We start from the raw sequence: 21,288 nt of genomic DNA on the forward strand, positions 1-21,288 counted from the left end.
CTCTCAGGGTGTACTTTTGAGTCTCCACAGGGAAATCAGTAGTAAGTCTAGGGGCAAAGTTCCCACTGGAATTCTACCAACCAACTGGGTAACGATGGCATCTGGAGAAATGGGCCAGGTGAGCTTCTTAGAACTCTCTGAAGTTGTGTTCCGTCCCGATTCTGACCCTACCGTTCAAGCTGCCTGGGCATGCAGTGACAACAATCAGCTGAAAACCCCTCGAGGGGATGCTGACAGTGGGAGGGGGTCTCCTATATTTACAGCCTTTACAGAGCACAGAGCTGAGACCCATAGTAGAAATTTAATTATCAAATACGATAAAATCAATGACACAATATCTATAACCGGTTTGAGTTTGTGATTCTGATATCAGGTGAAGATTCTTTGAGATACAAAGATATTTTGAGATACAACTGGATGTATTGGTTGGAATCTGTTGCTGAAGGCTGTTAGGAATGATCAGAAAGGAAATGAATGCCTGTGGAGTCCCTGGATGCTTGTTCTTGTACCATCTTGTCAGTTTAGTACAGGCAACAAGTCTGGGGGAAGATTTTGTTATACCCATTTTACAGATGTGGAAATATTGACTAAGGGAGGTTAAGTTACTTGCCCCTGATCAAACAGTTAATAAGTGTTGGGAAGGGCCAGGCCCTTCAAAACCAGGCCCTTGGGGATATTTTACTTTATTAGCCCTTTACATGTAGGGTTCGTGTCATAAGAGAAAAGCATAAATGTTTCTGTCAGCAAATAGCATCCCCAGTGATCACAGGAAATGATGGAGGAAAGTTCTGTTTTTATAGAGTAGGAAGGAAAGAAGGGAGAGGTAAATTGTACTTAGTTGTGTACTGAGAAATAAATATATTTCCAAAGGGCTTTTCTTGAAGCAGATGTTTCTGGCTGAGTGAGTATGTTTTTAAGCTAAATAAGTCAAAATATTCTTCTAAAAGGATAGATCAGTAAGATTCACAAAATGATAGCTACAGTAATAGTAACTAGGCGAGTGTTTCTAAGAAACATAAAACTTGTCTTTAAACTGAATCAGATCTCTCCATGCAGAGAAATATCATTCAGTCTATTTGATGTATGATCTTGTTTGCGGATAGCTTTAGGTACTGGTTTATGTAACGTGGTGAATTTTGTTAATTATAAAGAATTGACAATCTGCTAGGTATCATACCACAGCTGTACTTTTATCCATATCCATATCTATATTTTTAATTTTATGGGCCCTGAATATCCAGTGTGTATTAAAGGATTCATATGTCTGATGTTTAACAAGCAGGAAGCAAAGTTTCAAAAAGCTTTTGATGTGTCTTAAAACTATGTGATGCTTTAACAAGAACCAAGGTATCTAGAAATTTTAAGATAGTTTTTTTATGTATTATTAATGGGAGTTGGCAGCCTTATGTCACTTTTTTTATTTCTAAAAATAAAATGTGAATCTTGATTTAAATTTAAATTAAAGTACTCAAAGACCTTTCAGGCATAAGGTAACAATTTTTTTTTTACAGTATTTTATATAGAAAGGGTTTGCTTTGATAGGGAAGTAAAAGAGAAACCCTTTTCAAATTCAGATTTAAATGAAGAGAGTAAACCTGGAAGACCTGAGGTTATGGCCACACCAGGGAAATCTCCCTTAACTTGACATGGGGAGAACTCAGGAATTAGAGGCAGTGCTCTTGGCCTTGCTTGTTCTCTTTGAATTATTCAGATGATGGAGATAATAACCTTAAACCCCACCATTATACACATACTCATATAAGCACACACATGCACACAAGTGCCTTGCCTCCCCAACACCATCTTGGTCAAATTTATGGTGAAAAGGAAGGGAAAGTAAACACGATTACATTAAGCTTTCATTATTGTTCCTGACTGTTTCCTAGGTGCCAGGCTGTAGGCTAAATGATTGACATATGCATTCCTGTACTAAGACAAGTTTCTGAGACAGGAAATATCACGCCCATTTTGCAGAAGAGAAAACTGAGTCTCAGAGAGATTATGTTCATTGTCCACATTCACCAATTAAAAAGTGGTCTACTGGAGATTCAAATGACTATCGATCCTACTGAATTACACCGACCTGCTGTGTCCTTAGCCGGTAAGAGCCTTCGCAGGCAAACAGTTGCCAGGAAAGGTTTTTGCGGGTGCCTCAGCACTGTAGCCACTGCCCAAACTCACTTGCCTCTTTTTTTTTTTTGAACTGAAGTATAGTCAGTTACAGTGTGCCAATTTCTCGTGTACACTTGCCTCTTGTGTCCGTTTGCCCCGGTGCCCTGGAGGACAGTTTTCAGACACCAGCGCTCAGAGGCTGTCCTGTCGGCAGGGACAGCTACATACTTTGTGGAGGCACGGTGCAAAAAATCTGGGGCTCCTTGTTCAAAAATTGTTAGGAATTTCGACAGTGCACCCTGATCATTAAACCAAGCACGGGCCTGCCTGGGCGAAGGACCCCTGTGACGGCACAGTCACATTCCCACGATGCGGGCTGTGACTGCAGAAGTGTAGACATGTTGAATGGATTCGGGGCCGGCTGCCTCTCAAGTTCCTGGGTGGGGAGAGGAGTGAGCCTTGGAAACGCTCTCTGAGTGTGACTTCTCCCTCTCCTGAGGTCTTCTCTGTGTGGAAACCTACACTCATTCTACCAAGGATTTAGAGTTTCCCAGCCTAGACACACCTGGGCCGGGGAGACAATTGACCCCAAAGTCCAGTCAAGACATTCTCTAGAACAGTTGTTCTCAGTGCGGCTTCGCAGACCTGGTCTGACTTTGACGAAGTTTTCCTCTCTGATGTAAAACAAAAGAAAGGACATGGCAGTGAGGTTGTGGGTGTATGTGTGTGTGTGTGTCTATAAAGCTAAATGTGTCCAATATAATGGACATGCTTGTATTTGAAGATTATGTTTGTCTTATGATTTCGGTGTTCAAATGTCCTCTGTCACAAAGAGATGCTAATGATCACAGTAGCTGTTTTGGAATCATCTTCACTGGCTGAATACAAAGTTGGCCACTCTAAGGACATGATTCCCAATATTTGGGGGGAAAATTTTACTGGTTCATGAAATATGAGTGTGGGAACCTACTGAGCAGACAGTGAAGAACAAGGTGGCATGGTGAAGAGACGCCCCCCCCTTAGTCTTATGACACTCCTTTCCCTCCTGGGGGCTCTTGTCTTCAGCGCTGCTCTGAAAGTCCGGGACTAGATGACTGCTCAGGTCCTTCCAGCTGCAGCATTTCTGAGAGCTCTGACTGCGTAGATCTAATGACTAAATGACAGTGAGAATTTGGATTACAGACCCTGTAGGTCCTGCTCAACTGATTCATGGAGAAACACAGATCAGACAATTTAAGGAAATCTGAAACAGAATAACCACCAAAGCAACCCAACAGCTGCTAGATAGATACAGAGACAAGCCCATCATAAAATGTACTATGGTATGTCCTAATGGTTGGGATACCAATAAGAAAGTTCTATCTTAAGTACCATTGACTTAGTCACATCGTGTTTGCAAAACAGGCCGTGGACATCTGTTTATTAAAAAAATTCCTCTTTCATTCTTTCCTTTATATTTTGTCCTTTAACAAATTCCTGAGGATACATTTTGCTTGGTCCACCAAGCCCCCACAGTACCATTTTGAAAAGGAAGCTTACGAATTATTTTCTTAATGCATCAAAAAATATGACAGTGATTTGCCAGTTCAGCATAGGAGCTCAGTCCCTGCCTTTAATGTAATAGGCATTCAAGAAGTATTTGGTAAATGCAGAAATTTTAATAAAAGTGTACTTGTATTCTGATTTTATCAAATTGCAAACCTATCTAGCAACTATTCTCCTTTTTTTTTTCTTTTAAAAGCCAAATTTGCCAAGGGAGTGTCTTGCATAGCTACTGTACAATCTCCTTTGTGCTTCTGGAATTGTCAAAACAAACTTAACTGCTGTTAGGAACTCTGATCCGATATCACTGTCAAAATGTTTTACCACGATTCGGCCAAATGTTTGCGGAACAGCTGTGCTACTAGTCTGCCTGAGTCATTTTCCTTCTTTCCTTTTTGGCCCAATCCTGTGATTCATCATTCTGCTTTTAGAATATTTGCCTATTTTTAAAACCAGTCAAAGAAGGCAGCCACTGTTTAAAAGTAAACACACCACACATCAACTTGGAGCAGCTTTGTTAGCAGCTTTTCAAGCCCTGAAATTTCTGGCTGGCAGGGATGCCAGCTCGACCAGATGGCATCAGGCAGTGAAACACAGGCCTGGCTTTCAAACTCCGTCATCTCCTTACATCTGTCTTTGGTTTGCTTGTTTCTGCTGCCATTTCCTGCTCGGATTAATCCAACCCGATCCATTCTTTAACAAAAGTCTTGCCTTTATTTTGTTTGTCTCTCTAAAACATCCGTCATATGTATATGTCTCTGTCAATCAATTAGATTGTTATTTCAACTCGAGGAATCCAATCTTAAGCCATTACTTATCTGCAGAATTATCAGCCTGGTCACATCTATGTACCTCAACATGGAGTGATTATCAGTAATGACTGATTTTTATAATGGGCTTTATTGGTTCTGGGTCATACCAGGTATTTGCTATTTACTATAGGAAAGTAAATGAATAACTTTTCCCTCACTTTGTTTATAATTAAGCAGGAAGGAATGTGACTTCACAGGGAACAAGGTGGATTAAGTCCCAGGAAGCTTTGAGTTCCATTCCTCGCTGTCTTTTAGAATTCTAGAATGCACTGTCTGCTCTGGCACCTTATAGAAGTGGTTTCTCCTTCTAACAAGTGCCTGCTCATCTATGGTTATTAGGTTGGGATGCCAAAGTGTCATATGTTCCCATTTACCCTTGCCAGATTTTTCTGGCCTTGAACTCAATGAGCTAAAGTAATCATGATGCTTGGGTTATTGATATTTTATTGAAGTAAATTTAAATGCACCTTAGATCAAAATCGGTTTTACAAACTATAGGTTTTGTAACAAAGGCTAGCTCCAAGGGTCTTTCTTTCTTTCTTTTTTTTTTTCTTTTTAAATATTTCTGTCTTTTGTCCAATTCTTTGCAAATGATGAGGTGGATTTAAAGAGTCACAGGATTTGGCAGAATTTGTCACCTCTGTGCGGGAAGAGAACACTGCAAGGGCCAAGGGATCGGCTCTCCTGGTTTCCTTGTGAGACAGCCCTCCAGCGTGCGGTGAGGGTCTTGGGAAGATTTCTCCATTTCTGCTTGTTCTCTGAAGCTGCGTAGTGTCAGTGAACCTGTGAGCATCCGCTGACTGGCACAGGTATAGGGACAAATGGGTGCACAGTTGGTCCTGCATCATCATTGTCTTAAGCCTCTCTTAAGAGGGAGTATTATTATACTATTCTTGATTAAAATGTACCGGAGGCCCTTGAGGTGTTTGGCAGAGGTGAACACTGTCCTTGCTTGAATTATCCTCCTGGTGATCATCTTTGATGCATTCCGAGAAACGTAATCCCTGACAAGCCTGGAGCTCCTGGTGTGCTGCGCTGTGTTCTGGACTGCGCCGCCAGTGAGCGGGGGCGAGGATGCTTGCTTCTGCACTGTGTGTGCCCTGCATCACTTCCCCTAGTTCAAGTAGAACTTCAGCAGTTTTTATCAATAAAGTTGGTTATGGCGGTGAGAACCTAAAAACCATGCTCTTTCTTTCTAATGATTTAAAATAGATTTTGGTATTTAAATTATTCGGCTGGCCTAATTTTTTCTTATTCTCATAGTCATACCTGGGGTAGATGCGGTCATCAAGCAGAGGACTGGAAATGAGTGGCCACTGGACCCGCAGAGCCAGAGTCTGCTGGCTTGGAGGTTGTCCTCTAGTACCCGGGCTGGGGCAGCAGTATGTCCTTGCGATTTGGATAATCTTCTCTGAGCTTTCCTCTGACGCTTCTGAGAACCGCATCTTTTGATCCAGCAACACCTGCCAGTCAGCCAGGGGAAGGCAGCTGAGGACAGAGTTGCGGGCTGTCCCAGCTGGGGCTCTCCCGCATCGGGGCAGTGCATCAGGCTTCAGGCTGGGACTTCTGCCTGGTGCCTGGGGAAGAAACGCCCTGAACAGGTTGCTGCCTGTGACCCACCGTAACCCGGACGAAGCTCTGGTCAACTGCCTGTTGGTGGTGGTTTGTGGTAAGAGCAGAGGGCAGACCCATCAAAGCCTGCCACCCTGGGAGTCTGAGAGCAGAGCTGACACTTCTATTTTTCACTCACACATTCTCCTGTCCCATTGAGGTTGTCGTGGTCACCTCATTAGCACCTTGTTAAAGCACTTTCTTGCATATCATATTTTTTGGTTTTGGCTACCGTATGAGCCAAAGAAAGACAAGCAGTGCTTCTTAACTGGGGAGCTACTGGACTGAACATTCGAGGAGTCTGATACTTGTTTGCAAAATTTTGCTCAAACCAGCTATGCAGTTTGTGCTTCTGTTTGTCTCGAAACTAGCAAAATTGTCTTCTGTGTTCTTTCTGTTGCCAACTGAAGTGATGAAAATCACCGAAGCAGTGTGCACTGATGGTTTAACTCCATGAATCCAAAGTTGGTAACAGCAGGACAACTCACCTGAGAGAAATGGCTCTGTAGTGAAGAATCACTTTATTTTCATGTTTCAGATGATACACCTCCTGAAGACGACACTCCTTTGGTCTTTCCAGAGTTAGACCAGCAGCTCCAGGTAAGGATTTTTCTAGAGTCTTTCTTCTTTCCTTAGTTTCATGGAATACAGTGAGTGGAGAAGTGACTTGATTGGGAAAGACTGGCTTGGAGACAGGGTGGGGGCAGCTGTCACGTCTGCAGGGTTTGCATTTCTTGAGCTCCGAGGTCACAGAGCCCTCATGTAATATCCCTATCTGGTTATCTGGCTAGAGCACAAGAATATCAAGAACTTAGGGGGTAAACAAGCCCCTTTTAAAGACTTCTGGAGCCTAGGGACAGGGCTGGTCCCTGCTCTCCTTGGCTGTGAATGTTTCTGGACGATTGCAGTTTCGGCCCATTTTGGATTAGTGATAAAGTGCAGAGGAGACTTGTCATGTGTGGCAAGACTTCAGAATAACCTCCCTTTCTCTCCTTCACCCCCACCCCCTCCTCAGTTCCCTGACAACTTTTAATAGAATGTAGGTATTTTAAGTTAAACCTGAACACTGTCTGGTTTGACCCATGGGAAAAATCTTTTGTGTGCAGTTTATGGATGATCTATCAAAGAAATTCCATCTCAATACACCCGAATTATTTGAAACCAGCTAATTTATGACATTTTAATTTTCTTTAGATGATATATAGTGATTCCAGAAAGATGGTTTTAGGAAGAAGTTCTGCCTAAAATACCTGGATCCTGGCTTTAGGTCAGACGTTCACCTGAGTACTTCACTTTGCAGTCACATTTAGACAAAGTCTAATAGGGGTCTTGAATCCTGCGCACAGACATTTGCTTACTTACCACATTTTTCTCTGAATACTGACTCTGAAAACCTTTAGGAAGGATCTGCCACCTCCAGTTCCCAACAGGCCCTGACATTTCCTGTTATCTTAAACTCGGTAACTTTCCCCATTCGTGGGTGTGCCTGGTATCCTGAAATCATTTGAGTTTGGGACCCCTGGACCCGAACAGCTGCAGAGGTGGGAAGAACCAAGAACGAACCCTTGTGCAACCCAAGACAGTGTCCCTTATGTTGCAGTTCTTTTTTTAAATTAAAAGAAAAATTTTTTTTGAATGGAAGTACCAGGGATTGAACCCAGGACCTCATGCATGCTCAGCACAGGCTCTACCACTGAGCCACTCCCCTATTCCCCTGTTGGTTCCAGTTCTTATCTCAGTGTCCAGCGCAGTGAATTAAAAACCTGGAAGCAACTAGGTCGGGTCTGAGAGCTTGTGATCCACTGCTGGAGTGGCCCCCCCGAAAATTTACCCCACACAGCTAGGTGTGACCAGACCTCTCGGAGCATCCCTCATCTCACCTCTGCACGGTCCTGGGCATCGTCACAGCCCTCCAACAGAAAGCCTGCCAACAGAGCAACATCAGTAATGTAGAGGTTACTGAAGACGGTCCAGGAGGGGGGAGGTTATATTGATCACCGTGCAGCTGTCAAAAGACAGCTCTGTTCTCCTCTAAAGTTTCCTCTGCAGCTATTAGCCGTTGCATCTCCTTCTCCCGTACGCCATGCAGGGTCCTCAACCCAGCTCTCCTGGCTCCTGACATCTAACTATATCCCCCAATCTCTCTTCTTCTCATCATGGAGGACAACTCAGCGGTTCCTCCGCTTTTCTGCCTGGCGTGCTCACGTGACACACAACCGTCCTTGCTTGGTTTCTGTCCTCACAGAAGGGCTGTATATGTGCTGCTGCTGATGGTGTAGTTAGGATTACAAAATAATTACTGTATATTTTTCCCAGTCACAGTTTTTTTTTCTCCCTTATTTTACTGTCACCTCAAAGCTATTTTATTAGCATAGAAGTTAGATGAAGATAAGGAGTTAACATACTTTGAAAATTAAAGAGTAAAAGCATGTTCAGATTCTTATTCCCCATCAATGTTATGGATCATTAATTCTACTTGTTTGTGTTGACAAACATTTTTTTTTTCCTTCTTTGGGAACATTAATGGTTTTCCCTGGCTCGTGGATTATTCTTTACAGGATTCACAGCACCCCTGGCAATTATCCAGATATTTTTTTCTGTTAAAGCCTCACAAGATCCAGTTGAATTTTATAGCTTTAATTCCATTTGACATAGCTTAGAAATGAAGTCTGTTTAATTTTAATCCAGTGAGACAATGTCATCTGCATTGATCTTTAACGAGTTAGGCAGTTGAGAGGCTGATTTCTGGCTCATGGGCTATGATCCCTCCCACCCCCCCCTAAAATATAGCATTGCTTTACCTCTTCATGAACAGAGAGAATGCTCCCAGCACTACAACTAAAAGCATTTAAGTAAGTGCTTGTTTGTTGAGTGAAGGGTATGATTGAGTTTGCTATAAACATTTACCAGCCATCAAGCCATCTGGTTAGGGTTGCCTCTGTCTAGGGCGATTGTCTTTACCTTTATTCTGCACCCCAGGTTATGAGTGACTAAAATACAAGATGGTAGGGATGTAGAGGGGAACGCTAACACAGAAAGCTACATCTAAAAGCAAATTCTGGTTTCCATGCTTAGCACAAGCATATAAGTTCAGCAGAAAGTCTCTGTACTGAAAACAATGAAAATGCTTTATATACGAAAGGAACAATCTATTCCACGGAGCAGGTTGTCTTTACATTCAGTCCCATGTACTATCATCACATGATAATGGCTGTTGGAATTTTACCGACCATCATAATCCTCTACAGAAGAATAAAAGTTAGGTTACAAAGGCCTATGAAGTGCCGTGTGGTTGTCACTATCTGAGGATGAACTGACTCTTGCTTATTTCTACTGGAGCCTTATAAACTTGCCTAGTGAAAAATAACTGATGCCAGATGACCAGCCCTACTCTCAGCATATCCTCAGATTTAAATCCTACCCAAGCACATTGAGTACCATGAGGCAAGGGGTGTTTCCCCTCAGTGATTTCATTTGATCCTTGAAACAGTTGTGTAAGCGAACTGTTATGTGTCCGCCATGGAGATGAGAAACTCGAGGTCAAATTTTGGTTTACGTAAATTTGCTAATTCAGGCTAGGTCTCTGATTCTGAATCTCGGTCTCCTGCATTCTTTGACAACTTTGGTGGAACCTATGGACTACTTCAATTATGTTGATAGGTGGAGATTTTTCTCTGGTTTCTGGTTTGCAAGGTTGCTATGATGTGGTGATAGAACACCGTCCTGACTTTCCCATATCCATTACACGTTCCTTCATTGTGTATGAAATGCAGCTATCAAGTCATCTCTTTGGTAGATACTCTATCACCAATTTGACCCCCACGATTTTTCTCTTGCTTTGCCAAGAATGCGGGCATGTTTGAGCATGTAATTCGTGGTGCTTCTATTTTCGCAGAAGCCAAAAAAAGCCTGGGGCAAGAATAGCAGTGACAAACATCTCTCTTGATGTCTCTATTAATGCAAAATGCTGGGCAAGAGACCTTGGGGGTAAGGTAGGTGTTAAAATGAACATCTCTTTATAGGCCGCAGCCCAGGGACAGATGGTAAGTTGGTTCTATTTCCCGCAGATTCCTTTCCTGGAACTTGGTTTCTAAATTCCTTGTGTCCATTAGGGGTGATATTTGGGGAGAGCCAGTTTAGACCATACAGCCCAGAGAAAGGAGACCCAATTCTGTGCTCACTTGTGAGAATGAATGAAAAATCATTGCTTTTCTTTAGGCCTCAGTTTCTTTCTATTTGAAAAAGAGGTAATGACTGACCTCCCTCTCCATTCTAAAGGATGGAACAATTCTTTAGTAGTCCCAAGATCTGGGTCAGGGCCAAGTTTGTCTTAAAATTTAAGACCATATCGTCATGTTTTGGAGATTGTGGTTTGGCCTATAGATGATCCAGAGCTAAGCTTTGTGGTCTTAATTGCACTGGACTGAGGAATATGGTTTTATGATCAGGTGGAAGACATGCTAATGCGTAGATAGTAATTAACTTGCCAATGGGAGTGGCAACGACTGGGGTGTGGGCAATGGCATTAGGTTGCCTGGATTTGGATCTCAGTTTCACACAGGCTAGTTTGGTGATTTGGGGCATGTTATTCACTTTCTTTAAACTCCACTTTTCTGACGTGCAAAGTGGAGATAATATCTCACATCATTATTATGGGAATTAAATGTGATAATGAATAGATCTAGCACAGTACTTGGCAAAATAATTGCTCAATTAATGTCAGTTTTATTCTCTGGTGAAACTGTTTCTTGAATGAAATATTTAAGCACTGGGAATGCCTCTTTGTATGTGTAAAATGAAATAAGAGAAGCATCTCCTTGGATTTTTGAGTTAGGGATATAGAGGTGCTAGGTACTTGGAATACAATATGCCTTTTTTTTTTTTTAAACCAAATTGAGCAATAGCTTCAATCCCAACTAAAGTCCTCCCATCTAATCTGAGAAGACAGTGACAGGTGTCTCTGTGGTACACATTGAACTTGCTTTTTTCTCAGACAGAGCTTGGTAAGTCCAGAAACTGATGTCAGCTCCACAAATAAACAGTTTCATAGCTTCGGTTGTGTACTACAGCATCTGAGAAGCCTCTCCAGAAACTTCTTTTAGGTCTTGCATCAGTGTATTGCCTGGTATCTGGGAAACAAAAATGGTAGAAAGTGGAGAAGTCTTAGCATTCCAGGATTCTGCGTGAACACCCACATATACAATTTGGAATTAGCCCCACAGAAAACACTGAAAAAAATGCCTGCCATTTTTCTCTCTCACACACATGTTAAAAAGTATCTTACAGTTGTCTTTTGGCTGATGTGACTACACAGAAAACATATATAAATAACTTGGAGCTTGACAGTAATACCTTTAATTTAATTTTTATTTTTTTTAAAGGGTGTTGGTAATTAGGTTTACTTATTTATTTTTAGAGGAGGTACTGGGGATTGAACCCAGGACCTCGTGTATGCTAAGCATGCGCTCTGCCACTTGAGCTCTACCCGCCCCTCTTTTATTTATTTATTTTGAGAAGCCCAGTTCGTTAGCATATGCATTGTTAGAAGTGTTTGGGACACTCTTAGGTTATCTCATAGCAACATCTAATATTGCTTAGGTCATTAGAAATGACTTAAATATTTCTTCATTCCAAAATTATATAATGTCTAACATGTGCTAAGATTTGCGGTATAGTTATTACTAGTGCTGACTTTGCCCATAATGTAGATACAATAGACATGTCAGTTCTTAAAATATTTAAAAAATATTTACAATTCTAAGATAACAGAATTTTCAAATATTGCAAGTCGCCCTGACTGTGTTTTTCCATTTAGTTTTAACACATTATGCTTGTTAATTTGGGGACATTAAAATGCAACATAAATTTAAACGAGACACCCAGTGTCCCCCCACCCAAATAAAGACAGTGCTGAGAATCAAGGAATAAATACAAAATCTGCTCAGCAACTGTAGAATATTTAGCTTCCTAAATATATCTTCTGTGTGGGAAGCTGGGAGAGGAAAATTAAATTCTTACATTTTTGAAGAGGATGGGGCAAGGAGTATTTGAAGAAGCCAAGTAGAAAACGGAAACGCTTATGCTGGCTTTGCCCCTTACGGAGAGATGCTTGGCTGGGTCCTTTCCCACGGGGCCCTTTCCAGAGGACTTAGTACATTTCGGGAGGAGCTTGCTATAACCCGATGGCCCGGGCAGAGAGCGGAGAGGGGATGGTGTGGCTCAAGCTGGCATTCTTGGAACAGGAGCCTGTGGTTTCTCTCTTACTTCATCTTGTTAAATTGGTCCTGATGATCGGGGCGGATACCAGACATAGTAGCGGCTCACTTGCGCAGCCGTGTAATTTAAAGCCCTTGCAAGCTCGGGCAGCAGCAGGATGAGGAAGGGATGGAGGAAAGGGGGTGAAGAGGAAGTGCCTCCCCCCTGGGCTCTGACCTCATCCAAACCCCAATCTGTGTCTTGGGAAAATGTGTTTCAAAGTTGGCTTGAGACACTATTACAAGGATGTCTTAATTTAACCTTCTCAGAACTGGCTGTGTTGTGAGTATCCATGGCATCGAGCGTATCTGAAAAGCTGTTTCTGTGATCCTACAGGATGTGTGCTCTGGTGCCTGAAGGATACTTTTATCTTTTCATTTTCAAATAAAGTATCTTTGGATTCCTTTTCTTTGGAAAGCAACATTTTATTCTTTAAGCAAGAGCATGTGATACATGAGTCCAAATGATGGAAGGATGTAGGGTGAGTGTGGAGAAAATGACAAGGAAACTGTCTCTTCCTGATGCAAAAAGAAATTCACTATCAGCGTGGAGTTTATTTACTGCTTGCCTGTTCCCAGCATGAGATTATAGGTATGAAAATCTCTTGGACGAGAATAGTCAGAATGGAGCAATAAGAACTGAAATAAAAATAAAGGTGTTAATTTTTATTCCCAGAAGTCAATAGATGCTTTTCATCTGGTTACCACAGGCCTTCTTCTAAGTTTTTTTTTTTTTAAGTTTTTAATGTGAACACATGTTAAGCAGTATCTTAAATCCACGTACAGCTGATTAATTCACGAGAGCCAGTGTTTTACATGCCACATTGACGTAAGCCTACTAGTAGCTCCATTTTTAAATTGGAAACCTGATTCTTGTGCTTGAATTTTAGGAACCTGTTTCCTCAGGCCAACACTTTTATTCAGCGGACCCTGCTGGTTATATATTGTCTCCTATTTTGAGGGTTTATAAGACGGTAAGAGGAGTCACCTTGGTGAGGACTTTACGATACTACACACGTACACACAAACCCACATTGTATCATAAAACAATGAGAGTTTGCTGTGTCATATGAGACATTTCATTACTCTATAGTTTTACTTAAAAATTTTTTTTAACTAATTTTTTTTTTAAATGGAGGTACTGAGGGTTGAACCCAGGACCTTGTGTATGCTAAGCATGCATTCAACCACTGAGCAACCCGCCCCCCTGCCCCGCTATAGTTCTACTTTTTACATCAGGTATAAAATCTAAATATCTCAATACTCTTATTCACCAGAATTCCTGTTTGGATGAGAACATTACGTGTTTAAAAGATTCTTTGATGAATTCTTTGATGAATTTCCTGAGCTGAGGTCAATCTCCAGTGATGTCAAATGACTTCTAAGGACAGTAGGTCCTGCTGACCAGAGGACACTTTGATTTGTCCAGCGATGTTTGGGTTTAGAGGTCAATGGCTTTGAATTATAAAGAGGCGAGAAATTTTAAGTAGAAATTTGGGAAGGGCAGAAAGATTGGGTGCGAATGAAGTGAGCATCAGATAGGGAATCCTGGTAGCAAATGCTTAGAAAATGGACTGGGGGTAGCACAGGATCTAAGGATAATTTTTTTTTTTTGGCATTAACTGTTTTTTTCATTGTGGTAAAAATGCGTAACATAAATGTTCCCATCTTAATCCATTTTAAGTGTACAGTTCAGTCATGTTAAGTATATTCACACTGCTGTGCAGCCCATCTCCAGAACTTTTTCATCTTGCAAAATTGAAACTCTAACCCCGTGGGAATGTAGTTTGGTGTAGCCATTATGGAAAACAGTATGGAGATTCCTCTAAACATAGATTTATCATATGATCCAGCAGTCACACTCCTGGACATACATCCAGAGGGAACTTTAATTCAAAAAGACACATACACCCCAATGTTCATAGCAGCAATGTTTATAATAGCCAAGACATGGAAGCAACCTAAATGTCCATTGATAGATGACTGGATAAAGAAGTTGTGGTATATTTATACAATGGAATACTACTTAGCCATAAAAATGATAAAGTAATGCCATTTGCAGCAACATGGATGAATCTGGAGATTGTCATTCTAAGTGAAGTAAGCCAGAAAGAGACAGAAAAATATCATATAATATCACTTATAAGTGGAATCTAAAAAATAAAAAGACACAAATGAACTTATTTACAAAACAGAAACAGACTCATAAACATAGAAAACAAACTTGTGGTTACCAGGGAGGGAAGGGGGAAGGAAGCGATAAATTGGGAATTCAAGAATTGCAAATACTAATTACTATATATAAAATAAACAACAAGTTTCTTCTGTATAGCATAGGCAACTATATTCAATATCTTAGAGTAACTTACAATAAAAAAGAATGTGAAAATCACTATATGTATGAATATGTATGACTGATATTATGCTGCACACCAGAAATTGATACAGAATTGTAAACTGGCTATACTTCAATTTAAAAAAGAAAAGAAACTCTATCCCCATGAAAAAACAACTCCTCATTTAACCCTCCCTTCAGCCCCTGGCAACCAATGAGCTCATTTTACAATGTTGTGCAATATAACTTCCCTCCTTGCATAAGAAAATCTGTATTGCTCTTTAATACTTTCATAAAAATTGGAAGAACTTGTAGTGGTGCTGAGTTAAGTGTCAGGCTGGGATGAAGACTTAGCTTGCAGGAGCCGGGGGCTGAAATGACAGCTGGCATCCTTTCACTCCCTGAAACACTGAACACTAAGGATTTTTGGCTTATTCTCTTTCAGTTGACACTACTTCTTAATTGTGTGCAGTCTTGGAAATATTGTGATGTATTGCATGATCATCCTGCTAAGAGCATATGAAGATACTGAATCTATCCTGAAATACTCCCTAACTTCCTGTACCCTTAGCATGATCCTGCTACCTGCACATAAAAATATCTTCAAATGTCCCACAATTAAGAAGTGCCAATAAAAAAGAAGTAAAGAAAACCCTTCCCCGTTAATAAAAAGCACTGCAAGGTGGCAAGCCAAGGGGGGAGGAAAGAGGCCTCTCTCTTCTTAAGAAAATTATATCTGTAAATTTCAGTTTCCCTTCTTAATTATAGCAGCAAAGGGCATTTATCCCTTTCCACAGCTACTCTCATCTATACTCTTAGGCGTGCAAACACAGAGTCTCAGAATATTTAGGCTGTCATGTAGGTGACTATGCTGAATTCGTGGTTCTGGTACCTCCATGTGGCAAGTTATGGGCTGAAGATAGTGTAGTTTATGAGTGTTCATAAGGACAGGAAATAGGATGCGTGGAGTATTAAGGCTTTCCTGTGCGCAAATCCTTTAACTGGGCACAGATGATTTACTAGCAGCTTGGCTAGGGTGCCCAGAGTAAATTACTATCATTTCCCCTACTGTCACACCTGGTGATTTGCCAGTGTAACAGGTGAAAATTGATGAGAGGGTGGTGATTTCTAGGACATAGACTGGTGGAGCCAGGAGTTCTGAAGTCCTTTGGCAATGGCTTTATCTCATAGGGTGAGTTATCCTGTAATACGACTGGGCACTACTTTTCAATTTTGTTTCACTACGGAGAAGGATAATGGTTCCAACAGGCTGAGTTTATGCTGTGAATGTGTTCGTGGGGCAGCAGGGAAAAGTGCCACCCAGTGTAACTATTATTAGATTTTTCCATGGATTTAGAATACGACAGATGTTCCGCATGAAGGTAAATTTCATCCACCTCTATGTCAAACTTTACTTCCTTTAGAAAATCTCTTCTCAGAGGCTTCCTGATAAATAAGAAGGGCCATCTTATTTATCAATTAGATTTTATAGAATTTTGTAGTACTGTCTAGAATTTCTTTTGCATCCTGGGTGGGGTCGCTAAATATGACACCCAAAGAAATCTGTGTTCTTGAAGAACACAATGAGAGCAGCAAGTAGTGAGAAATTCATTAGTTCTCGTTTACTAATATAAAATGAGTGAGGCTGTGACCCAGTCAGACACATAGTTTACAAATAAAGACTATTGTGAAGAAAGGATTAGACGGAAGAGCCTATTTAACAATTAAGTCCTATTTTTCAGATGCTATGTAACATTTTTCTATAAATAATTGAAAAGGGTGCTTAAAAAGCTCTTTAAAAGACTATTAACTTGTGTTTCTCAAGGTTGTGCTTTTGATAACATGCTGCTAATTAGACCTTAGAGTTACAAACTCAGGGAAAGCCAGTTCTTTAAAAATAATTTCTGGAAATAGGATTTTCAGCATGTTACGGTGAGAAAGGCTTGCATGCTGGCCTCTAATTCCCTCTTGGATGGGAGAAAAGCAAAGACACCAACCCTTCCTCTCTTTGGCTGCATATGTTATAAACATCGTTTCACTTGGGCTTTGGTCTTTCATATGGTTCATTCATCCTTGCAAGCATTATTTCCAGGTCAGCATAATTTCTTCAGTTTGGATACATTTCTCCAAAGAGAGCCTTACTCGTAGGGCTACTCCGCTCTACAAAACGAGATTATGCCTCTGAGCTACAGGAACAGAAAGCAAGAGGTTATTGAAACAGACCGCTGAAATACTGCCGCATCACGAACTCTCTAAAGCAGTTTAAGGTTTCTGGAGAGAGGGACAGAATTACTAGGGGACGTATGTTCACTCCAGCACATAGCAGGTAACTGACATGTAGAGGGTCCCTTGGGTCTGGCTTAGGCCTGGAGATGCTCGTCAGTAACACTGGAATATTGGACCACGTCTCTATTTGTAGTCAAGAAGAGTCAGCCGAACGAACTCTGTCCAGTGTTGACTGACAATGCTATTCTTGTGCAAAAAAATCTCCCTCTGAAGAAGGTCAGCAGAGCATAATGGTTGGTAACTTATTCTGATGCATGGAAATAGACTGATGTTTTTCTTCTTGTTTGCAAAGCCTCTGCCACCTTGTCATGACTCCATGGAATCCATGCAGGTGTTCAAACAGCACTGCCAAATAGCAGAAGAATACCGGGAGGTTAAAAAGGAAATCGCCCTGCTTGAGGAAAGAAAGTAAGTACCGTTCCCTTGAGCGCCCTCATCTCTGAACGCTGTCAGCTGGTCATGGACTGGGGCAGGGACTTCGGGTGATAAGGAAGGGAGAGGCCGAGCATGGGGACGAGAGGGGGAGGGGCTGGAGGGGAGGAGAACTGATGCTCTGTGGTTCAGGGGTTCCATGTATGTCCTGTTTGATTCTAGAAGTGATCCAAACGGGACTATGCTAGATTAAATGCTCTACAGAGTAGTAAGAGAAACAGCAGGAGTGCTTTCTATTCAAAACTTAATTTTTTAATCAGCATTTTTTAGTTCAGGAAATTACAAATGCCAGAATACCACCTAGAGCCATATTATGTTCCCTGTGAATGTACCCAAAGGCCCCAGAGCTCTTTGTCTTGGGGTGAATTTTAATGCTTAAATGGCGTGAACCCATGTCAAGTAAAGAAGCCACTGGGATAGCTCTTTGGAATAAATGTAAACATATTAGTTGACTAACTGCATTTCATAGCCCAATAGTCCAGTAAGTTTTTATCTTGATAGCTTCTATTATCATTACAGTTCTGCTCAGGGAATTACACAGTTCTATTAATTAAAGCACTCACTTTACTTACTCATAACTTTTTTGCTTCCGAATTTTCCTCCTTTTAATTGCACACAATCCTGCCGCTGTCTACGCAGGGATCTCCCTTCTTTCATACTTACAAAGCATCAGACATCTTTTCTTCGTAGCACTGGTCAGTGTTTTTTTTTTTTTCCCCTCTTTCTCTCTCTTTTTTCCCCCCCTTAATGGAGGTACTGGGGATTGAAACTAGGACCTCATGCATGCCAAGCATGTGCTCTACCACTGAGCTATACTCCACCCTCTACTTACACGTTTATTAGGGAGATCTTTTGATTTATATTTGCATCTCCTGCTAAGTGGTAAGTGCCATAAAAAGGGAGATAGGCCAATATTATTCACCATCATATTCCTGAAGCCTAGCACAGTACGTGGCATGTAGATACTGAATCAATTTTTGTTGAATGAGTGACACATAATTCAAACATACTGTGATTCTATAACTTTCTGCATCTCTCCTTCTTTTTACTGGAGTGATATATGGTATCACTCCATACTTACATTTATATTTATTTATATTTATATTTATTTAAAACAATTTTTGAATGAATACAAGTGAAATATATTCTGTTTTGAGAGATTTATGAAATTCTTGGGACCCTCTGGAGACCCCCCGGAGTGGTGGTTGGACAGTGCAATACCGGTGAGGAGCCGTATGGGCTGTAGGTCACTTACTGTAAGACTTCTGTGAGCATGTTACCAATCGTTTCTTACTTCCTTGCTTTGTTGTGCTTCAAACATAAAGTCATACCTCGACTTTTGATTATAGGAGATTAAAAGATGTTCATGAGATCAGAAACACAATTTTTTCTTTCACATGTCTGAGACTTTTTTTTTGGTCTAAGAGTTTTCATACATTGGTTGGAATGCTCATTTGTACATTTACGCACAATCTGAGTCCTAAAAAAAGTTTCATAAAGGAACTCAAGAAGCTTATTAATAATGTAACCAGTGGTGAAGTTAAAGGAGGACTTTATAATCAGTAACCTAGAAATGTATCTCCCAGTGTGTGTGTGTGTGTGTGTGTGTGTGTGTGTGTGTGAACTGTGATGTTGTGACATTTAAAAAAAAACACCAGGTAATTATGTATTTATTTGTAAACACTTTAGATTGAAGGTGCTGGAGGACTTTGTTATTTAAATTAACCCCATGTGTGGCTCTTTTGCGGGGAGGGGCGATGTAAGATTTATCAACCAAATTATATGTTTTGTAAGTTTATATTTTTATATGTTGCATTAAAAAATACAATAGGATAACAAGATGAAAGGGATTCATCTGGTCTTTTATTGAAACATCCCTGCTGTTTCTGCTAACCTAATCATACTTCCTTCCCATACCTATTTGAACTTTGGAGTTTCCTTGAAACCATGATGTTGTCATTTTTTTCTTTTCTTTTTTCCCTAATTGGCTAGCTGTGAGGCAAAGATCACATTCTTTTATTATTTTTTTTTTCCTTTCTTTGATAAAGTCTCTCAGATTCCCTTTTCTTCATCCTCACTTCTACCATTTGAGATCGGGACTTATTACTTCAAATCTTGGTCAAGGCAACATTATAACTGGTCTCCCTGTCCACGGTTTCATACTGCTAGAGAAGGACACCAGTTCTTGGCCTGGAATTCAAGATCTACCTCAGTATGGCCTTAGTACCTCTGCGGAATGTTCTAGCTCATCCCTCATCTTCAGCCACATGACCCTATTACTCACTTTTTCCTGCCTCTGCGCCCTTACTCCCACCAAGATCTCTGTCCAGAGTCCCTGTCTTTCCTCTTTGCCTGTCCAAATGCTCGCCTTGAGGAAAGCCTCTTGCATTGCCCGGCCCCAACCTTCCCACGGTGATCAGCGCTTTTTTCTTTTGGTACTTTTTGCAGGCTAGTGTCATCAGCAGTTATCTGCTGAAGTTCACGTCCTGTCTTTCTGACTGTGTAGTTTTCTGTAGACCTGGATACCCTTTGATACCTCTTTGTATCCCAATCACTGAACAGGGGAGCTGCGCGTAGGGTAAAATACAAGTAGGGGTGATTTACACGGCTGACTATAGGTAATGTCCTCTGCAGTTTTATTTGTGATTTGTGTGGCCTGTATTTAACGTACAGAGTCAACATCAGCAATAAAGAATTACTCAGATAAATTGTTAAAATAGGAAGTATGGTTATATCTTATATTTATAAATACATGAGCTTGGTCCTCCAAGAGTTATTGGTTATCTGTGTTTTCATTAACATTTCACCGAAGAAGAAATTCACTTTGTTACAGATATTTTCCTGAACAGCTTTTGTGTTCAAGCAAGATAACTTGGGCCAAATGGATTTGACCCAAGTAATTAGTTCTCCATTTTTTGATGATTTGGATGAGAAGTTCTTCCCCCTCATTTAATAAAGTGTGGCTGATTATGTTGCTTCTGGTGATTGGCTGGTGTAAGCTAGATGCACAGAGAGATGCTAACTCAGGTGTTTTAAGAGTTTTTTTTTTGTTTTTTTAAACTGACATATAGTCAGTTTAGAATGTTGTGTTAATTTCTGGTGTTATACACAGAATATATATATATATTCCTTTCATATTCTTTTTCATTATAGGCTATTACAAGGCATTGGGTATAGTTCCCTGAGCTATACAGTAGGACCTTGTTGTTTATCTATTTTATATAGTAGTTAGTATCTACAAATCCTGAACTCCCAGTTTATCCCTTCCCCTTTGTATTTACTGGAGCCATGTGGGCACAAGTTAAGCTGAACTTCTCTCTCATCTCCAGAGGGGGTCTCCCTGGATCTTGTTTGTGAGACTTTTCAGAGAGGAGAGAACAGTTGTTTACAACCATTTTTTAAAATCATGCCTGTTGGGTAGATAAAAACAGTCAAACATTTTCTAGGATTACAAACTCAGCATGGAGTGAATTTAATTGAAAGAATTTCTTCTGGCTTATAGACCAATGATGTAAAAAAGCTTGTTCTTACTTTCCTTGAAAATTTTTCTCCTCTCAACTGAAATAAAAGATAATTTTATTGAAAGCTTTAAAAATTACCAAGAATTCTGACATCGTTACAGACCTCCTACTATCATTTTTGCCTATTTTTTTCTAGGTCTTTTGAATGTGCATAGATATTTTTTAGATAATTGCATATATGGTAACATAAAATGTATACATGCTTTTTCAATAAATATTATAAGTATTATATAATACATACAGGTTTTTTGTGTATGTAATGGAAACTCATGGAAGTGAGATATAGATATTTTACAGCATTTGAAATTTATCATTACATTGTTTGAACGTTTTTATTTTTATTTTAAAATTTTATTTATTTATTTATTTATTTATTTATTTAT

General features: G+C 40.4%; 1 protein-coding gene across 9 annotated transcripts in view; it reads left to right on the forward strand.

Moving 5' to 3' along the window:
- The window catches only part of MAP3K7CL (MAP3K7 C-terminal like), a 79,876-nt gene that overhangs the window by 52,382 nt on the left and 6,206 nt on the right, over positions 1-21,288 (forward strand). For 6 of the 9 annotated variants that reach the window (XM_032476564.1, XM_032476570.1, XM_014551094.2 and 3 more), the window contains 2 exons: positions 6,616-6,677; positions 17,245-17,360. In XM_032476564.1, coding sequence (XP_032332455.1) covers positions 6,616-6,677; positions 17,245-17,360 — 178 coding nt within the window. Of the gene's footprint in view, positions 1-5,950; positions 6,136-6,615; positions 6,678-9,967; positions 10,070-15,841; positions 16,049-17,244; positions 17,361-21,288 lie in introns of those variants that run through there. The other 3 variants (XM_032476614.1, XM_032476605.1, XM_032476595.1) reach the window with 3 other exon arrangements.

The sequence above is a fragment of the Camelus ferus genome, chromosome 1 (genome assembly GCF_009834535.1).
Source record: "Camelus ferus isolate YT-003-E chromosome 1, BCGSAC_Cfer_1.0, whole genome shotgun sequence".
In the NCBI taxonomy this organism is placed as follows: Eukaryota; Metazoa; Chordata; class Mammalia; order Artiodactyla; family Camelidae; genus Camelus; species Camelus ferus.